Source organism: Caenorhabditis elegans, chromosome I (genome assembly GCF_000002985.6).
Source record: "Caenorhabditis elegans chromosome I".
In the NCBI taxonomy this organism is placed as follows: Eukaryota; Metazoa; Nematoda; class Chromadorea; order Rhabditida; family Rhabditidae; genus Caenorhabditis; species Caenorhabditis elegans.
In genome coordinates this window covers 5,644,218-5,662,254 of record NC_003279.8, presented here as the reverse complement: position 1 = coordinate 5,662,254, position 18,037 = coordinate 5,644,218, and the positions used below count along the sequence as shown (strand labels likewise).

General features: G+C 36.1%; 7 protein-coding genes across 8 annotated transcripts; 6 read left to right on the top strand and 1 right to left on the bottom strand.

Annotated features, from left to right (window-relative positions):
• The first annotated feature begins 981 nt into the window (after nt 1-981).
• F55F8.7 (Protein-tyrosine-phosphatase) lies at nt 982-2,810 on the top strand. The gene is made up of 6 exons (NM_059256.4): nt 982-1,147; nt 1,195-1,614; nt 1,662-2,307; nt 2,364-2,515; nt 2,561-2,658; nt 2,704-2,810. The coding sequence occupies exons 1-6, from the start codon at nt 1,043-1,045 to the stop codon at nt 2,756-2,758; spliced, it is 1,476 nt and encodes a 491-aa protein (NP_491657.2). The 5' UTR covers nt 982-1,042; the 3' UTR covers nt 2,759-2,810.
• Nucleotides 2,811-3,542: 732 nt separating this feature from the next.
• Nucleotides 3,543-4,338, top strand: mff-2 (Mitochondrial fission factor). The gene is made up of 2 exons (NM_001383128.2): nt 3,543-3,821; nt 3,870-4,338. Exons 1-2 carry the CDS (start codon nt 3,546-3,548, stop codon nt 4,077-4,079), a joined length of 486 nt encoding a protein of 161 aa, NP_001370753.1. The 5' UTR covers nt 3,543-3,545; the 3' UTR covers nt 4,080-4,338.
• wdr-12 (Ribosome biogenesis protein WDR12 homolog) lies at nt 4,338-6,305 on the top strand. The gene is made up of 10 exons (NM_059254.8): nt 4,338-4,437; nt 4,481-4,578; nt 4,629-4,723; nt 4,775-4,881; nt 4,934-5,058; nt 5,110-5,204; nt 5,314-5,635; nt 5,690-5,815; nt 5,866-5,998; nt 6,063-6,305. Exons 1-10 carry the CDS (start codon nt 4,346-4,348, stop codon nt 6,187-6,189), a joined length of 1,320 nt encoding a protein of 439 aa, NP_491655.1. The 5' UTR covers nt 4,338-4,345; the 3' UTR covers nt 6,190-6,305.
• A 92-nt stretch (nt 6,306-6,397) lies between these two features.
• On the top strand, nt 6,398-8,427 carry cir-1 (CBF1-interacting co-repressor CIR N-terminal domain-containing protein). The gene is made up of 4 exons (NM_059253.5): nt 6,398-6,601; nt 6,649-6,938; nt 6,988-7,488; nt 7,615-8,427. Exons 1-4 carry the CDS (start codon nt 6,435-6,437, stop codon nt 8,337-8,339), a joined length of 1,683 nt encoding a protein of 560 aa, NP_491654.1. The 5' UTR covers nt 6,398-6,434; the 3' UTR covers nt 8,340-8,427.
• A 179-nt stretch (nt 8,428-8,606) lies between these two features.
• Nucleotides 8,607-12,499, top strand: F55F8.3 (Periodic tryptophan protein 2 homolog). Its single transcript, NM_059252.6, has 13 exons — nt 8,607-8,696; nt 8,751-8,863; nt 8,908-9,002; nt 9,050-9,149; nt 9,202-9,351; nt 9,412-9,547; nt 9,595-9,961; nt 10,060-10,487; nt 10,535-10,976; nt 11,035-11,508; nt 11,763-11,869; nt 11,934-12,052; nt 12,109-12,499. Exons 1-13 carry the CDS (start codon nt 8,679-8,681, stop codon nt 12,290-12,292), a joined length of 2,733 nt encoding a protein of 910 aa, NP_491653.2. The 5' UTR covers nt 8,607-8,678; the 3' UTR covers nt 12,293-12,499.
• Nucleotides 12,500-12,598: 99 nt separating this feature from the next.
• F55F8.2 (ATP-dependent RNA helicase) lies at nt 12,599-15,886 on the top strand. Of its 2 annotated transcripts, NM_059251.5 has the most exons (9): nt 12,599-12,761; nt 12,855-13,219; nt 13,279-13,791; nt 14,069-14,193; nt 14,253-14,377; nt 14,479-14,878; nt 15,102-15,211; nt 15,255-15,596; nt 15,679-15,886. In NM_059251.5, exons 1-9 carry the CDS (start codon nt 12,606-12,608, stop codon nt 15,781-15,783), a joined length of 2,241 nt encoding a protein of 746 aa, NP_491652.1. In that variant the 5' UTR covers nt 12,599-12,605; the 3' UTR covers nt 15,784-15,886. The 2 variants fall into 2 exon arrangements, 1 of the variants encoding a protein (NP_491652.1); NR_144559.1 differs by having other exon boundaries at nt 12,606-12,761; nt 12,855-13,791; nt 15,679-15,783.
• col-53 (Col_cuticle_N domain-containing protein) lies at nt 15,885-17,526 on the bottom strand. Its single transcript, NM_059250.8, has 6 exons — nt 17,369-17,526; nt 17,240-17,324; nt 16,954-17,028; nt 16,690-16,905; nt 16,079-16,297; nt 15,885-16,032 (listed from the first exon to the last, which is right to left on the bottom strand). Exons 1-6 carry the CDS (start codon nt 17,516-17,518, stop codon nt 15,941-15,943), a joined length of 837 nt encoding a protein of 278 aa, NP_491651.3. The 5' UTR covers nt 17,519-17,526; the 3' UTR covers nt 15,885-15,940.
• Nucleotides 17,527-18,037: the final 511 nt, after the last annotated feature.

Here is an 18,037-nt window from a genome sequence, read left to right as displayed (position 1 = left end):
CAAATGAGCGAAAAAGATTAAGAAGAATTGACTTGTTGTACTAAAAAATTCGATAAAGCAGTACACACCTTGTGAAATTCGTAGACAATGTCCGGTGTCTCTCTGGTAGGATGACCATCTCTCCCTCCATTTCGACCTGATCCGACAGATGACCTAGTTGCAGAGAGTAGTGAAAACTAGTATAAAAGAAGAGAGACGCAGACAATAGTTGGGTGAAATTGCGGTACGAAAGTAGAAAGAGAATGGGAAGGAACATGGGGAAAGCAGGGTTATTCCGTAAGATGATTAATTATCCAGAAATTCGAAGTTTTATTGAGAAAAATACACAACAACACTTGAATATCCATGTGGAAAATTGTACTATCACCAGCTCGCAGATGAATTATATTTTGAGAAACTTTTATACAAATTTGTTTTCGAAAATTAATATTATTTTTAAAAATTTACAGTCAACAAGTGGCAATTACTCTATGTTCGCAAATGATAGTTTTTAAAAACATAACAGAATAAGGGTTTATTTCGGTTTCCTATGTTAGTAATGTTTCAGATGCTTATAACATTATATGGGCTCAAACCTGTAACAAAGTTCACAATTTTCAACCCCCCCCCCCCCCAGTTTTACGATGATTTGGAAAGTTACCAAAACTTAAACTAATAACATAAGAGTAGGGCCCGAAAATCATCAGCAGGGAGTAGACAACATTCGCCACTGCGACGTCGCCAAGCATCTCCGATGACTGCATCTCCAAGAAGACGTAGATCTCCATCACCAGACCGACTTCTCCAGATCACTCCAATCTTTTTCAAATATTTCCAAAAATTATCAATATCTTTCTGGCCTCTTCGAAAGTTTTCTCAAAATCTCCACCACTATTTGAATTCTATTTTGGTTTTTCTCATAACTTAATTTTCATCGTGAACTTCATTTTTTAATTAACGTGGCACATTTCTCGTATCTTTTTTATCAATCAATAAATCTTTTAAATTTCAATCATTGTTGATTAAACTTTCGAAAGAAGAAAATTCCAAGTTAGCACGAATAATGAGTGATTGCAATTGGACAAATCCCCTGGTTACCGTCTCCAACACTGCAGCTCTTCTGGCAAGTGGATATGCACTTTGGTCGTGTGCTTCAAAGAAGAATAAGGTAATTGTAATTCGCTATTTTTAATTCAAAATAGTTCAATTGTTTAGAAGGATATCAATTCGGAAACTAAAACACTTGACAAACGTCCACAAACTGCCGAGCTTGTTAAAGATGAGAAGAATTCAAATTCTGAAGAAAAGAAAACAGCTTCTGCGAATGAAGTTCCCGCTCAGAAGAAGTTGAATAGTAAAGAAGAAGTGAAGAAAGAGAAAAAGAAAAGTGAAGATGATTTGTTGGATGTTAAGAAGACGGTAAGTAAGGAAGATGACAAGAAGAAAGTTGACAAAAAGGATGGAAGTAAGAAGCTGAGTAAGAAGAAGCTGAAAGAAGAAAAGAAGGAGAAGAGTAAGAAAGTGAACAAGGAGAAGAAGATCAGTAAGACAGAATCAGACGATGAAGACAACGAACAACCACCGGAGCCTGGAAGTGATCCAAGGAAGATTTGGGCTTTTAAAGCTGCTAAAATGGTAAGGAATATTTGAATTATTGATTGTATAATACTCCCTTTTTTCAGAAATGCCAGGCGATCAGTAAACTTCATCAGGATAAGATCAAAGGGTACATGCCACCAAACTGTACCTACACCGCCTATGAAGCGAATCCGGATCTCAATCGTTATGCGGATGTTCGTTGTATCGAAGAGACACGTGTCGTTCTGAAGAACCACGACCGTGACTACATCCACGCGTCTTGGATGAGAATGCCTGGAAAGGATCAGTCCACGTATATCACAACACAAGGACCACTTCCAGAGACTCTCTCAGACTTTTGGCATATGATTTATCAGGAGAAGATTGCATATGTCCTGATGCTTTGCACTTTGTTTGAAGGTGGTGTCGAGAAATGTGCTCTTTACTATCCTGAGAAACTCGGAGAAGTTGTGAAATTCGGAAAATACGAGATCACACTTACTGAATGCAAGGAAGAAGCCATCGCAGGAACAATTTTGAATTCTTTGACTGTAATCAACACGGAGGATGCCACTTCTGAACCATTGTACATGAATCATGTGCAAGTTCCATGGTGGCCAGATCAATTGGCTCCGGAGGATGCTCGTCCGATGATCGAATTGTATAAATGGGTGAAGAAGGTGAATCCAAAAGAAAAGCCAATTTGTGTTCATTGTAGTGCTGGTGTTGGAAGAACTGCCACTTTTGTTGGTAAGTTAAAATATGAACAAGACATTCCACAGGGGCAAATATTTCTATTTTGTTAGGTATCGACTACGCAACTATCCGCATAATGGAAAATCCGAATATTGAGATGTTGGATATTGTCCGTGAGATGCGTGCAATGCGTTTCCAAGCAGTCCAATCTCATATGCAATTCCTATTCCTTTATGTTGTTCTGATGGAGTACTTTATTGGGGTATGTTCTTTATAATTTTGTATATACAGTAATCTCAATTTTCAGGAAGGAGTCGTTGAACGTACCGGACAAATTGACACTTTTATGACTCAATACAAGAAACATGCACAGAAAAAGTTGGCAAAACGTGCGGTACAGAATCAGTAAGTTTGCTGGTTTTGGAATTAGAGAGAACTTATGATTTTCAGGCAAGGCGAGAAAGTGGCAACTGAAGGGAAAGAGAAGGAGAGAATTAAAGCATAGAACTCGTTTTCATAGATTTATTAGAAGAATAAAATTGAATTGATATGTGGTATTTTCTGTGAATTATTTTTTTACATTTTTTACATGCATTTCAAATCGAAAGAAACACTCAAGATACTTTGAAAAATCAACTTGTACGTTAAATAGTTCAACCACCACTTCATCCAAATGAAAAAAATATTCATGGTTTCTCAACTTTTATGATATTTTCAGAATATTTGCAAAGAAAACAGAAAGTTGTTGTGAAAGATGCATTTCCCTTTAATGGTAGTTTTCAAATAATATTTTTTGAACCACCGCCAATTGAACGAGGTGGTGGCCTAGGAACCGACAAGCGAATATTTCTAGGCCATATTTTCGTTTGAGCTTTTTATGGTTCGAATTTTAGTTTTTCACTGGTTTCTATTGTCTTCTCGGCTTTCTAAACGTTTTTTGTTCACTTTAGTAAAGTTGAAGATGAGTAATTTATGATTCTTTTTCGTGTAATTAATAACAGTATAAAAAACTGATAGTATCAAACTGCAGTGATTTTACGAAACTATGTTTTTATGTCTCACTGATGAATATGATGATAAAACTGACATTAATGAAAATGATATTAGACCAAAATCGCTGATAAACTCTTTAAAAATAATACCTGATGCAATTTTTCAATTTCTGTGACGCAAATTTATTTTGAAACCGGGTTACATCGTATAAATATGAAAATGACACACTATCTTGTACTTTTCCTCTTTCAAGGTTTCTCAAAAAAAAAATAGATTTTAAACTTTTTTAATTTCAGAAAATGTTCGTTCCGGAGCACATCACAGCGACCGGCGATGAAATGCGTGGACATGGCGGAGGTCCTTCTCGTCGTACGAATCGTCAATCACTTGTCGAACAAATGGAAGTTCCAGATAGAATAACTGTAACGGGAGGTGATACATATGGAAGAATTACGGAAGATTATCGTAATAGTGTGGATAAACTTCCAACGGAAAATGCTCATTATTTGACTGATGTGCCAGATGTACTCACTGTTGCCGATACACAATATCCGGTTGAAGATCAGCGGCGAGAGGTTAGCTAATTGAGGATAAATATATATTTAATAACTGCAACAATTTAGCTAGACACAGCCCGGACGGACAGCTCGATGGTTGTCGACGAGGATCCGCTCCGTGAACTAAAAATGCTCCGTCGCCAAATGGGTCGAATCAGTGCGAGAGTCTTCGAGTTGGAAGAGAAAAACGAGACACGCAGACATCGAGAGCAAGCCATTTTCGTAGCTCTTCTCGGTGTTGCAATAACGGCGTTCTGGTCACTTTTGAAACGATAAAATTCGGAGGATTTATTTTTTTATTCATTTTTCATTGCAATATGATTTTCTGATTTTCAATAGCTCTCAAAAAAGCAAAAATTTATCAAAACATTGATTTAAATGTTATAGATTTTCGTTAGTCCCCTTCATACGGTATTTTTGTTTCCGGTTGAACCCTCACATCTCCTCTTCTCTCTTCTTGTATTTATTCTTCGTTTGTCTCTCATTTCTTACTTGCTTCCCAAAAATTTTCTGAATAAAATCAATTATTTTCAGATCGAAAGATGGACTTGGCGGATTTAATGGAAGTGGAAAACGGTGATCACTCAATCAATCAGAAGCACGTTCAAATCACCTTTTTCAGTAAAGATGAAGAGTAAGTTAGAATTTTATCCAAATGCATCATGTTCGTTTTTCAGAATTCCGCAAATTCCGGATGCCGTCTTTGATGTTCCGACTGGAGCAGAATGTGATGATATGAATCTTCTATTGAACAAGACTATTGAAGCCAATGATGGTTTATTTCAGCTATTTCAAATAAAAATGTTATACAATTTTATTTTTCAGGTGCATGGAAAGAGCGGCGATTCGAATTTCTGGTTGGTGAAACGTTTTTGCGCACGAGTCTAGCTGAATTCATCGAGGAATACGAAGTGGAAACGGTAAATTTCATTTAAAAAAAGTTTAGAGTTTTAATAAAACAAGCTCTGCAGGAAACAATCCTTAAAGTGGAATGCGTAATTGGAATTGAAGCTCCAAAACCACTTCATGATATCCAAGCGCCTGATTGGGTTTCTTCGGTACAAATCGCAAACGGCCAGTATGTTTTTTCCGCTTAATGTTTGGTAAAAGTCTCATTCTGAAATTTTCAGCATTTTCTCAACAACCTACGGAGGAGACATTGTAATTGTGGATCGTAAAGGAAAAGAGACAAAGTTGGCTGTTAATTCAGCAAATCGTCTTTTAAAGTGCATCTCAATCGTCAAAGCACCATCTAGTCAGTTTTAACACTAGTTGAAATTTAAAAAAACGATAATTTTTGTTTCAGAGAAAAATCAATTGGACGGTACAGAATTTGTGGTCGGCGGTGAAAATCAACTGCTGACTCTCTATGCAATTGAAAAAGGAGCACTTGTTGAGAAGGTTAGGTGTTCGAATTTCGGGGTTATCAGTTTTATCAATAAATTTTGTTTCGAAAATTCTTTTTTTTTATTTTGCAGTCATTACTTCATTCTTAATAAAAATTTTCCAGCTCATCCTTCGTGGTCATGAACGTGCCGTCGAATGTGTTTCAGTCAACTCGGATTCGACCCGTGCGATTTCTGGATCAGTCGACACAAATCTCAAAATTTGGAACTTGGATGCATCTGATGAAGCAACAACATATGAGAAAGAAGAAGAAGAAGAAAGTGCGAAGAAACGCCGAAAGAAAGAAACCAAAACTAAAGTTCCGATGGTTACGATTGGAGGGCATCGTGACAAAGTATCCGCAGTCGAATGGTGTCCATGGAATTCTGGACACGCATTTTCGTGCTCGTGGGATCATACTATTGTTGAATGGGATTTGGAATTAGGTTAGTTCTAATGATAAATATCCTATTTATATACAAAAAATAATTTCATTCAAGCTGGTGAAATTTCGCGGATCAAAGGACCCAAATCATTCACAAGCATTGATCTTCATCCGAAGAGTGATCTTCTCATCTCCAGTTGTACTGATGCTATTCCAAGACTTTATGATCCAAAAAATAGAGGTTTGTTTGTTAATATTTATTTAGTCTCTTGTATTTATAAAACATTTCAGATGGAAGTATGGTTAAACAATCATTCATTGGACATCAAAATGGATGGGTTGAAGCTGTCAAATGGAATCCGTTGGATACAAATCAATTTGTTAGTGTTTCCACCGACAAAACTGCGAAAATGTGGGATGTAAGGTAGGTCTTGTTTCAAAAATTAAAGAACCATTCAGTTTTTACTTTAATATTCGGTTTGTTTCAGATCCTCAAAGTCTTCATTGTTCGACATTCATGGACACGATGATCGTATTTTGTGTGCCACGTGGAATGAAGGACTAATTGCAACTGGATCCGCAGACTGCACAATCAAAATCTTTGAGACTGCTTGATTTGTTTTGTTTTTTGTTATTCTACAAATTCTTATATTGTTTTTTTTTCTATATACCGCGTTTTCTATTTGTTGATTTTGATTTTTTGTTGAACTTTTTATGAAGTTATCCACTTGAATTTATTTTCCATTACCTTCTGACAGTTTTGAACTGTGTTAAATATTTCAATTATTTTTCTTTCTTCAATTTTTCATTCAAGTATTTTCAGAATTTTTCAGTGAGAATCAAAACAAAAGCGTTGCAAAATGGGGAAGGGTTTTCAAAACTTCATGTCCAAAAAGGACTTCCATCCATCCGCTTTTCGGAATCTCAAAATGGTCTGGGAAGCACGACAGAAGAAGTCTTTGGAGGACAAACGACAAGAAGAACTTCGAGTTGCTTATGAGAAAGAGCAAGAAATTTTGAATAACAAGTATGTTGCATTCAATATCTTCTCACTAGATTATAAATATTTTTCAGAGCTCTTCTTGGAGACGAAAAGGCCAAAATGGGATTATCGTTCATGTATGATGCTCCAGCTGGAATGACAAAGAGAGAAGAACCGAAAGAAGAGCCGAAATTCGAATGGCAACGGAAATATCAAGCACCACGTGAAGATTGGGCTAAAGGAAATGAAGAGATCCAAGATCAACCATTCGGAATTCAAGTTAGAAATGTTCGATGCTGTAAATGCCACAAATGGGGTCATATAAATACGGATCGAGAATGTCCATTGTTCGGAAAATCTGGAAATTTTGAAGATGAAGGATGTAAGTTTCCGAAAAAAAATCGAATTAAATGTGTAAAATCAATTTTCAGATGCAAATAATCCATCAGACCTAATCAAAGATCTTCGTCGGAGACGACAGGAAGGCAAAGCAGGACCTTCAACATCGAAATCGTCTGCTGCTGCGGCGACAGGAGAAGATGACGATGAGGATGAGTGGATGGATCATCAGCAACTTGCGAGTGATATGCGTGAAGAACATGGAATCAAACTCAAAAGTTCTGTTTTGGCTGGAATGCAGACAGATCAACAGCTAACAAGAATGAAAAAAGAAATGACCGAAGAAGAAATGATGCTGGAGTTTTTCAATTCGATGACTGAAAAGGAAAAAAAGAAATTGCATAAGAAGCTGATGAGCGGTGCAGATTTGGAAGATGTAATGAAGAAGAAGAGTAAAAAAGAGAAGAAGAAGGAAAAGAAAGAGAAACGGAAGAATAAAGACAAGAAGAAAGATAAGAAGAAAAATAAGAAGAGCAAATCTCGTGAAACTGATGACGATTCTGATGGCAGCGATAGTGAGGATGATTGGAAAGGTATTTAAAGATGAGGTTTTTACATAATTAATTTGATCCTAAACACTTGTTCATTGATATCAAATATTAACGAAACGCTTAGAGTAGTTATTAGTTTCTCGATTTTTCAACCAGTTCATGTTTCAGAAAAATCATCGAAAAGGATCAAAAGAGAAGTGGAAAGTTCTCCGGAATACAGATCGAAGTATATCAAGCAGGAAGTTTTATCAGAAGACGAGAATTCCCATGGAAGAAAGGATTCGAGCCGAAAAAGAGCGCATAATGATTCAGAATCGTCAAACGAAGTAAGATCGTCAGAGAGGAAGAGATCTCGAAGAGATGATTCTCCGAACGCCAAAAGAAGTATCGGGTTGAAATCGCCGGAGAGGAGAAGCTCACGAGATCGGAAATCTTCACCCAAACAACGTCAGGATTCACCAGTGAGAAGACGGCGAAGTCCATCGTCGATTCGGAAGGAAAGTCAGCGTGTTCGTAAACATTCACCAGAACAAAAAAGAAATGGCCGTCATGATTCACGATCAGTGTCCCCTGTTAGAAGACGTCGTTCTCCGTCTCCTGACAATCGTCAGCTGGGTTCGAGAAAACAATACTCGCCACTGCGACGTCGCCAATCATCTCCGATGGTTGCATCACCAAGAAGACGTAGATCTCCATCACCAGAACGACAGCGCAAGAGACGTTCACCATCCGATTCCCCGCCAACAAGGCGTCTTTCTACGTCACCGATCCGACGTCGTAGAAGTCCATCGCCCAACAAGTTGCCTGTGAGAAGGCGTCGTCATGATTCCGGATCGCCTGATCGTGATGGATCTGAATCACCGAAAATGTGGAGAAAGAAGTCGCATAAATGAACGCTATTCAAATCAATTTTTAAAATTATTAAATGTGGTTTTCTTTTAAATTTTTTCCGTCATGTCTAATAAAGTATTTTCACACATTTTTGCTGTTTATAAATTTCTTGTATTTGGTGTTTTATAAATAATATTCTTAAGAATATTCTTCAATGGAAATGTTTTTATCTCTCATTGCGATACTTCTAAAATCCGCAATTGCGTCAACGCACGAGAATTGCGCCAATGAAGATTCTTAGCGCGGAATTCGTGCTTTGTATTTTATATAAATAAAATATATTTTAGTTTTCATTATTTCTTCCATTTTCAGCTTGTTTCATTGAAGTCTTGCCATTCACTATGGACACTAATTTCAAGGTAATTATTTGAAGCGTTAATTATTCAATTAATATTCCACCAAACCCATTTTAGTTGTCCAATTGCATTGGTACAGTGTATCGAGACGGTCAAGTGGCGTTCAGCAAAGATGGATACTCAGTGATTTCACCTATTGGCAACAAGCTATCAATTTTTGATCTCAGAAAGTAAAAAATAATTTTATATTCACATTTGATATATAATTTTTCAGCAATACTTCAAAAACATTGGATATTGACTGCAATTACAACATTAAAAGACTCTCTATTAGTCCATCGGGTTATCATCTTCTTGCTTCTGACGAGCGTGGGTTATAATGAAACCTATTCGAAGTCAATATTAATATTCTTCAGGTGGAGTTGTTCACTTTGTCCATTTGCTGTCCGAATTCAAAATATATACTTTTCGCAGCAACAAACCGATCGGATCACTTCAGTGGTCACCAGACGCAACGTAAGAAAAAAGCAAATAATTGCAGTTTCTAAACTCATATTTTCATTTCCAGCCGAGTTGCTATTTGCCGTGAAAACGACCTTCAGATCCATGAATTTGGCAAAAGCATCGAAAATAAAGTTTATAACCCGTTCAGTCTGTCAAGAACCTACAAATTGAGCAGTGATAGTCTCAAAACAATTGACTGGTCAGATGATGCAAAGTTAGTTTTTTTTTTGAAAATGAAACGTTTTTTTCCCAATACCCACTAAATAATTTCCAGTCTCCTCGTTTCTGGTGGTGAGGACAGAGTTGTTCGAGTTGTTGGTGCAAAAGATTTCAAAAATTTGTTCATTCACCCACTGGCTTCACACAAAGGATATATTGTAAATTGTCAATTCATGAAGAACTCTTACGATGTTAGTTTGATATATGATGTTTCCTTTATCAGTGGCTACTTTTCCAGATGATTACAGTATGTAAACGTGGACTTGCAAACGTTTGGACATGTAATCTGCGTCCAGGAGAGTTGGTTGAAGGAATCTGGAAGAAAGATGAAGAAGGATCAGATGATATTGAAATGTTGGAAGATGGAGAACAGAAAGTCGAGAAAATTTTCTTTGAAAAAACAAAAAAATATTGGTTATCTGAATCGTCGGGCTCAGGAAAGTCTGTGGATGTGACTGCAGCTAGATTTCACAAAGAAACTAATATTTTGGCAACTGCGTTCAATAATGGAGTTATTGTTCTTCATGAAATTCCTTCGTTTGCTTTGGTTCACAATTTAAGAGTTTCTGAAATGAGAATTCAAACGGTTGCTTGGAATCTTACAGGTTATTGATTTTTACAAAAATGTAGATTTCTTTAAGTGAAATTTATGTTAAAGATCAGAGTCCTACCAAAAAACTGTAAACCTTTATAAAACTTTTAGGCGACTGGTTGGCAATTGGTTGCGGAAAAGGTTCAACAGCTCAGTTGGTCGTATGGGAATGGCAATCCGAATCATATGTAATGAAGCAGCAAGCTCATTCTCTTCGTATCACTACTGCAGAATATTCCCCCGATGGCTCACTTATGGCTACTGGAGCTGAAGATGGAAAAGTGAAGATTTGGAATTCTCGTTCCTCGTTCTGTACGGTCACATTTGATGAACACACTTCTGGTGTAACAGCTGTGAAATGGACACAATCTGGAAGAGCTATCCTAAGTGCATCACTCGATGGAACTGTTCGTGCACATGATCTCAAAAGATATCGAAATTTCCGTACTCTCGTGTGTCCTGAACCAACTCAATTGGCTACGTTAGCAGTTGATAAAGCAGGAGATTTGGTTATTGCTGGAGCTAAGGAAGTTTTCAATGTAAGTTTGAAATATTTTCCAAACAAATTTTATTTTCTTATTTTCAGATTTACATTTGGTCTTTCGAAACAGGTCACCTGTTGGATATTCTCTCAGGACATGAATCTGCAATCTCGTCAATCGATATTCACGGAAATCATATTGTCAGTGGTTCATGGGATAGGACGATCAAAATGTGGACAATTGTCGATTCACAAGCAGAAACTGTCGAAGTATCACATGAAGCACTCGATGTCAAATTTTCTCCGGCTGGAGATGAGATTGCTGTTCTTACATCGGATGGAGTCATCACTTTCTTTGAAGCAAAGGAAATGATTAATTTGGGAAGTATTGATACTAAATTGGATACTGATCCGGCTCGTGGATCACGTGACACAATTACAAGACAATCGGCGGCCAAAACAAAAACATTCACGAGAATTCGATTCTCTCCCGATGGAAATTTATTATTGGCTGGTGGAGAATCGAATAATTTCTGTCTTTACTCAGGTAATAGATTTTTTTAAAAGTTTTTAGAATTTTCAAACAATTTAATATTTTTTTTCAGTTCCGGAGCGTATGATTCTGAAGAAATGGCAAATAACAGCTAATCGAAGTCTCGATGGAGTTATTTTGGATTTCAATCGACGAAACTTCACAGAATTTGGAAATATGCAACTAGTGGATACTTCTGATGAAGAGGATGAGCTGGAGCCAAACAACAAAATGTCAATTAAGCTTCCTGGAACAAAAAATTTTGATTTGGGAGAACGAAGAGCTCGTCCTGAAGTGAATATTTATGAAGTTACATATTGTCCGACTGGAAGAAGATTCGCAATTTGTTCAACAGAAGGTGTTTCTGTATATTCATTGGATACTATTTCAATGTTTGATCCATTCCAATTAGACAGTCAAACTAATGCAGAGGTTATCAAAAGAGCTGTATGGAATAATGATTATTCAACTGCTATTATGGCTTCTCTTCGACTGAATAATGCACAATATATCACTGAATGTTTGGAATCAACTAGCATCTCACAGAGTACGTTGTTTTTATTATATTTTTTGTTGCGAAAAATTAGTTCCAAAAACGAATTTAAGGGTGGGATTTTTTGCTCAAAGTGACAGAAAATAATCCCAATATTCCAAATATAACTGTTTGAAAATTTATAGAATTTTTCTAAATTTTTTTTTATTTAAAAAATATACTGTATTTTCTGTCATTTTTGGCAAATTATTGATACTCTACAGACTCCCAAATAAAAATAAACGGAAAGCTAGAAAAGCAATTTTCAGTTCCACTTGTCGCCAGCTCACTACCGTTGATGTATGCAGAGCGTCTTCTAAAATGGATGGTTGAAGGAAATGTTATGTCATCGACACGACATGTTCATTTTTATATGGTTAGTGTGGACTTTCTAAAAATCAATTTAATCTGGAAAACATTATTATTTTTTTGATTTTTAGATTTGGCTCCGAGCGATTCTGCAACATCACGGAATGCAATTGAAAGGACGTGCTGACGTGGCAACTCTGACTGGTATCCAACAAATTGTGGCTCATCATCAACAACATATCACTAAATTGTTGGTTTTTGTCTTTAATTATTTACTGAGCACCGTTTTAAACTCCCGATTTTCAGGGCAAACCAGAACAAGTTCGCATTAAATTGGCTCGTGAAAATTCGGCAATCGAAGAAATCTGTGAAAAAGGAAGAAGAGGAAGAGGAGGATGTTAGTGATGAATCAGACGATGAAGATATTGAAGATGAAAGTGCTGGAAGCGACGATGAAGATTCTGATGATTCAGTGGAAATTATTGAATAAGCTCTACAATCTACAATTTTTAAAGAATACGTCTTATATCAAAATTTCCAGACTATTCACACTTTTTATACATATTTGTTGTTGATTTGTTACTTTCTTTTCGAATATTGTTTTTTTTTCTCAGTTTTTGTTATTTTATTCCCATTTTCTGTTATGATTTCCCAGTTGTTCTAGTTTTTTTTTTGATAAAGTAAATGTGTTTTGATTTCCGTATTTTGTTATGTTATGTTTGAGTTATTAATATCTCGATAATTCTATTTTTGCATCTTTTTTCTTTCAATTTTTAATAACTAATTTTAATTTCAGAATTAAAATGACAAATATTTCAATTCCTGGTAATTGGCAGACATGTGATGTTGAAGCAATGGATGGTGACTTCGATGATAACATGCTTCAATTCTTGGGATCTTTTGAAGAAGTTCTTCCGGAAGGTGTTGAGGTTGAGACTAAAAAAGGAATGAAGAAAAAGGTAAGTTATAGTAAAAATGTTATATTCACGAATAGTTCTAAAATAAATTTGGGACTCCTTTTTTTTTAACTAAAACTATTCATTCATATTCAGAACAAACCGAAAAAGGTTGAAAACACTGAACGCCCAGAAGAAGATGCGAAGTGTGTAGAGGAGCGACGTCTAGCCAAAAAATTGAGAAGAAAAGAACAAATGGCTGCAAATCGTAAACAGAAGAAGGAACGGTTGGCAAAAAGAAAACAGAAAGAAGCTGAGAGTTCTGCTAAAAAATCTGAAAATGCGACAGAAACTACTACCGAAAAGCCGAAAGAGCAGAAGAAAAGAAAAGGAGGAGAGAATGGAGATACAGGAAAACCAAAGAAATCCAAAAAAGAAGCATCTAAGAAAACAGATATTTCAGCTTGGAAACAATTTTATTTTCTTCCTAATGAAGTTCTTGAAGCTATTGAGCAGATGGGGTGAGCACAATTTACCATTAATTTGTTTAGATTTTCACAATGTTAATTTTTTTTTTCAGATTTTCTGAGCCGACTGAAATTCAATCAGCAGTGCTCCCCGCTGCTGTTCGTGATCGACAAGATGTTCTAGGTGCTGCTGAAACTGGAAGTGGAAAGACATTGGCATTTGGAATTCCATTGGTTGCACGTCTACTCGAATCGTCAGATGATTCACAAGAAACTGAATCTACAGAAGTTCGAGGTCCACGTGCATTGATTGTTGCTCCAACTCGTGAACTTGTCATTCAAATCATGAAACATATTAATGCTCTCATTTCCACAACTCAACTAATAGCCACATCAATTGTTGGTGGATTGGCTCAAGTGAAGCAAGAGAGAATTATTTCCCAGCAGAGACCAGATATTGTCGTTGCAACACCTGGACGATTGTGGGCCATGATGCAAGAAGCTGAAACTGGAGAGTTTTTAGCTGAATGGAAAGATTTGAAGTGTTTAGTTGTGGACGAAACTGATCGGATGGTTGAGGAAGGATATTTTGCCGAGTTGACACATATTCTCAATAAGATTCATGAGTGAGTATTTAGTAATTAGTATTTTTGAAAAGGAAATATATAGTATCAAAATTGAGAGAAATTTTACCCGTTAAATGTTGCAATTTTCTTGCAAAAATACGGTATCCTGTCTCGGCACGAATGAAACTTTGCAGCTACCGTACCCACAAGAAATGTTTCTAAATTATTTATGATTTCTAATTTTAAATTTTCTTTGGGAAGAAGATTCAACGTCAAAAATCACAGAATCTCGCGATTGGACAATATATTCCCAGAAAAAAACTCAAAATATTTTCAGAGAATCAGAAAAGGAAAAGCTTCAAACTCTCGTCTTCTCTGCGACACTTACATTTGCAAAAGCACAAGATGTAGCCGAAGAAGAAAAGAAAAAAGCGAAAGAGCTCAGTTCACAGCAAAAAATTCGTGAGTAACTTTAGAACCAAATCAGAAATTCCAAATTTTTCTAAAATAAAATCTTTCAGAACGTCTTATCAAACTGACGGGTCTTCGTGAGAATAAGCATAAAGTTATTGATTTAACACGTCAAATGGGTACAGCTGGATGCCTTGTTGAAGCACGTATCAATTGTGGAAATCTTTTGGAAAAGGTTAGATTTAGAAATTGTTTGGATGAGTTCTTTGAAAATATTTTTCAAAGTTTTTTTTCTTGAAAATAACACATTTTTAATTGTAAGAGAACTTTTTTTAGGATACTTCACTCGTATACCTACTCACAAGATACCCTGGACGTACAATTGTCTTTGTGAATTCAATTGATGCAGCTCGTAGACTATACAGTGTACTTAAATCAGTGAACATTGATCCAATGATTCTTCATGCGAAAATGATTCAAAAACAACGTCTGAAGAACTTGGAAAAGTTTTCTGAATCCAAAAACGCCGTTTTATTGGCAACTGATGTCGCAGCACGTGGATTGGATATTCAAGGAATCGATCATGTTATCCATTATCAAGTTCCCAAAAAAGTAGAAATTTATATTCATCGAAGTGGAAGAACTGCACGTGCATCACACAGAGGATTGACTGTTGTATTGGTTGATCCACCAAGTAGACAATTTTATATGAAGTTGTGCAAAGGATTAAATAGAAGTATGTGGAGAAAAATATTGAAGATAAATGTGATGCTCTGGCGTCGTTGAAAAATTGTCAATTTTTTTTGTTTTTTTTTCTGAGAAAATCGAAGAAAGTAATGTTTAGAATATGACAAAATAATTCAATTTTGTATTAATGAGAAAAATATAAGACAACACATAATTTTACATTAAAATTATGAAATTTTTACGATCATTATCTAATTAATGTTATCTTTCAGTGCAAGATCTGAACGTTTTCCCAATCGACTTTGAACCTTTGATGAATGCGATCAAGAAACGTGTGCGACTAGCTTCAGAGATTGACTCTCTTGGATTCCGTTGCAAAAAGGTATCGAACTACTTTCTAATAGCTTTTTATATTGAAATTTCAGATCAAAATGTCAGAGTCTTGGTTTGAAAAAGCTGCCCGTGCCGCAGATTTAGACTATGATGAGACGCGTCATCGAGAAATGGATGGATTGAATCTTGAAGTTGACACAATGGTCCAGAAAAGTCGCCAACTTCAAGCACAACTACGCACGGAGCTTTCCCTTCCACTTCCACGTGTTGATGGATCGGATTCGATGAAGACAAAGTACATTACTCCTGAAATTGTTGCCCGTTTGAGATCAGTTGGTGATAATGCAATTGACGTATTAAACCAGAAAATTGATGAGACAAAGGAATGGAAGAGAAAGAGCCGAAAAGCTACAAGAGAAGATGAAATGAACTCGGTAGGCTCTTTATTTCCTTAATATCCTCTGTTAGAGACAGATAAATATAGATTTTTAAAAAAGTATTTATAACTTTTTTCAGATGAAAAAATCGTTGAAATCGTCTCAAAAGAACAAGGAACGCCTCGCCGAGAAGAAAAAAAAGGAGAAAGCTGCCAAAGTGACTAAACTATCGGAAACTGATTGAAATTGTCCGATATCCCTAAATTGTTTTTGTTGACATTTAATTTTGTTTTCTGTTCTGTTATGATTTTATTTGTTTTTATTTTAATATGAAGTCGTTTGTGATTTCAAGATAAGTATGTTTATATAGAAGAAAATATAAGTCAAGGCATCAGAAAGAATCAATGTTTCTTATTCCGTTTATTCACATAGTATCCAGGGCTAACACGGGGCGGTGGACATGATTCACATGGCCATGGTTCTCCTTTTGGACCTGAAAAGTTGAGCATTATCGAAATTGTAACTTCTCTGTAACTAACCAATTGGCCCAAAAGTTCCCACAGGTCCTCTTTTTCCAATTTCTCCTTTTAATCCTTGATATCCACGTTCACCTCGTTCACCAGGTAATCCATCTTCTCCGTCTCTTCCAGTTCTTCCTTTCTCACCTGGTGGCCCACGTGGCCCTGTTTCTCCATCTTTTCCAGGTGGTCCATCAGACACATAGATATGTCCTGGTTCACCTGGTTCTCCGGCTGGTCCTATAAATTTATTAGTTTGGTGTTATTAATAACAACTTATTACTATTGTCATTATGTGAAACCGTGAGGCACACGATAACCTTCTAAGTTGGTCTCGCCACAACTTCCGAAATTTTCCGAAACTTTTGAAAAATTCGAACCTTCTACTTGAGTAAAAATTATTCAAAAATAATTAAACTTTAAAATAAAACTAGTAGAATTCTTCGGGGGACTTCAAAAAAAAGATAGTTCAGTAATTGGTATTTGTTACCTGTTAATTGGCAAGTTTCAAACAATTTTTGAAAAGCTATTCTATTACGTTCCTTAGTTTAGAACAATTTAGCACTACTCAAGATCTTTAAAGAAATCAACAAAATGAAGAAAAGTCAGTGGTTACTACTTAAGAAGCATACCTGCAACTCCAGGGAATCCCTTATCTCCTCTTTCTCCAGGTTCACCACGTATTGACGGTGGCGCTGAATCTCCTTGCTGACCAGTACGTCCTCTTTGTCCTTTTGATCCTTTTGGTCCATCTCCACCTTCACGTCCAGGTCGTCCTGTTGGGCATTCACGTATACATACCATTCGACTATCACCATCTGCTGGACGTCCAGGTTGGCCATCTCGACCTTAATTTTTGATATGAGAATTAATAATATTTCCCTTGTTTATCTCACCTGGTTCTCCGTCATATCCATCTCTTGAATTCTTTCCTGGAAATCCTTTCATTCCAGGTGGTCCAATGCAGCATGCTAAAATTATTTTGGAAATATTTTTTAATTTCGGAAACGAATTAATATTTTCCAAAAATTTTAATATGAATCCCATACAAGTGCAATACAAATCCTGACATATTTTCTTGATCAAATTATTTAACGAAGCTCAACTATTTTAATTATCTATTATACTTGCAAGGCCCATTTCAAAATACTACAAATAAAAAACTGGACTATCAAAACTTACACGCCAATTCTCTTTTCTTCCTGGTATTTTCGTGAATTTGCTCTCTAACAAAACTCACTCGTTGCCGAAGGTCACTCATTTGAATCTGAAAATATTGAAATATTGAATTAAACATTAAACTAAACAAACCGGACATTCATCATCCTCTAAGACATTCAAATGGTCCCCAAACAAGTGGATGAAAACAATTGGACAAATTACAGTAACATAGATTACTGTACTAACTGATAATGTGATTGCAACCGTAGGAGATCCTAATTGACGCCAAATATACGACATTCTGATACCTACAAATTGCGAGACAACTATATAAAAATACAGCTGAAATGTTTACTGAATCAGTAATTCTACAAATGTAAAGGCTAACTTTCATGGTCAGTGGCAGATACTTGAAATGTCAGAAATTTTTGAAATACTTCAAAATCAACGTGTAAAAAAGAGAAATGAATCTTTCTTCAATCCAAGTTGACAATTGCACTTGACACAAACTAGTCTTATAGGTTGACGAGGTTCGATAATTATGAGAAAGCACCCTGAATGAGAGAAGACGGTTTAATTGGACGAATATTGAACCACCATATACAATAGAAACCATAGACTACGAACAACTTTCGAATAGCTTCCGACGGAAACGTAATAAAATTGAGTCGATGGATCTTCACTGCATGTGTGGTTCCCTACGTAATTCCATTGACTGAGATTTTGGCAAGCAATTTCTGCTTAGTTTTGTGAACATTTGACCAATAATACCAATACCAATTAAATTTCCAATCAGAGGAATTAATCTTCAATTTTACA

Excerpts from the sequence above, each read along its gene's own strand:
- F55F8.7 (NM_059256.4), top strand. The coding sequence starts at position 1,043 with ATGAGTGATTGCAATTGGACAAATCCCCTGGTTACCGTCTCCAACACT. Across the intron at positions 1,148-1,194 it reads GTGCTTCAAAGAAGAATAAG|AAGGATATCAATTCGGAAAC; the intron begins GTAATTGTAATT and ends TCAATTGTTTAG. Across the intron at positions 2,308-2,363 it reads AAGAACTGCCACTTTTGTTG|GTATCGACTACGCAACTATC; the intron begins GTAAGTTAAAAT and ends CTATTTTGTTAG.
- mff-2 (NM_001383128.2), top strand. The coding sequence starts at position 3,546 with ATGTTCGTTCCGGAGCACATCACAGCGACCGGCGATGAAATGCGTGGA. Across the intron at positions 3,822-3,869 it reads TTGAAGATCAGCGGCGAGAG|CTAGACACAGCCCGGACGGA; the intron begins GTTAGCTAATTG and ends GCAACAATTTAG.
- wdr-12 (NM_059254.8), top strand. The coding sequence starts at position 4,346 with ATGGACTTGGCGGATTTAATGGAAGTGGAAAACGGTGATCACTCAATC. Across the intron at positions 4,724-4,774 it reads AGGAATACGAAGTGGAAACG|GAAACAATCCTTAAAGTGGA; the intron begins GTAAATTTCATT and ends CAAGCTCTGCAG. Across the intron at positions 5,816-5,865 it reads TTATGATCCAAAAAATAGAG|ATGGAAGTATGGTTAAACAA; the intron begins GTTTGTTTGTTA and ends AAAACATTTCAG.
- cir-1 (NM_059253.5), top strand. The coding sequence starts at position 6,435 with ATGGGGAAGGGTTTTCAAAACTTCATGTCCAAAAAGGACTTCCATCCA. Across the intron at positions 6,602-6,648 it reads CAAGAAATTTTGAATAACAA|AGCTCTTCTTGGAGACGAAA; the intron begins GTATGTTGCATT and ends AATATTTTTCAG. Across the intron at positions 7,489-7,614 it reads TAGTGAGGATGATTGGAAAG|AAAAATCATCGAAAAGGATC; the intron begins GTATTTAAAGAT and ends TTCATGTTTCAG.
- F55F8.3 (NM_059252.6), top strand. Across the intron at positions 9,003-9,049 it reads TCTTCTTGCTTCTGACGAGC|GTGGAGTTGTTCACTTTGTC; the intron begins GTGGGTTATAAT and ends AATATTCTTCAG. Across the intron at positions 11,870-11,933 it reads GACATGTTCATTTTTATATG|ATTTGGCTCCGAGCGATTCT; the intron begins GTTAGTGTGGAC and ends TTTGATTTTTAG.
- F55F8.2 (NM_059251.5), top strand. The coding sequence starts at position 12,606 with ATGACAAATATTTCAATTCCTGGTAATTGGCAGACATGTGATGTTGAA. Across the intron at positions 12,762-12,854 it reads AAAAAGGAATGAAGAAAAAG|AACAAACCGAAAAAGGTTGA; the intron begins GTAAGTTATAGT and ends ATTCATATTCAG. Across the intron at positions 14,879-15,101 it reads GTGCAAAGGATTAAATAGAA|TGCAAGATCTGAACGTTTTC; the intron begins GTATGTGGAGAA and ends GTTATCTTTCAG.
- col-53 (NM_059250.8), bottom strand. The coding sequence starts at position 17,518 with ATGTCGTATATTTGGCGTCAATTAGGATCTCCTACGGTTGCAATCACA. Across the intron at positions 16,298-16,689 it reads GGGATTCCCTGGAGTTGCAG|GACCAGCCGGAGAACCAGGT; the intron begins GTATGCTTCTTA and ends ATAAATTTATAG. Across the intron at positions 16,033-16,078 it reads GGGAACTTTTGGGCCAATTG|GTCCAAAAGGAGAACCATGG; the intron begins GTTAGTTACAGA and ends TCAACTTTTCAG.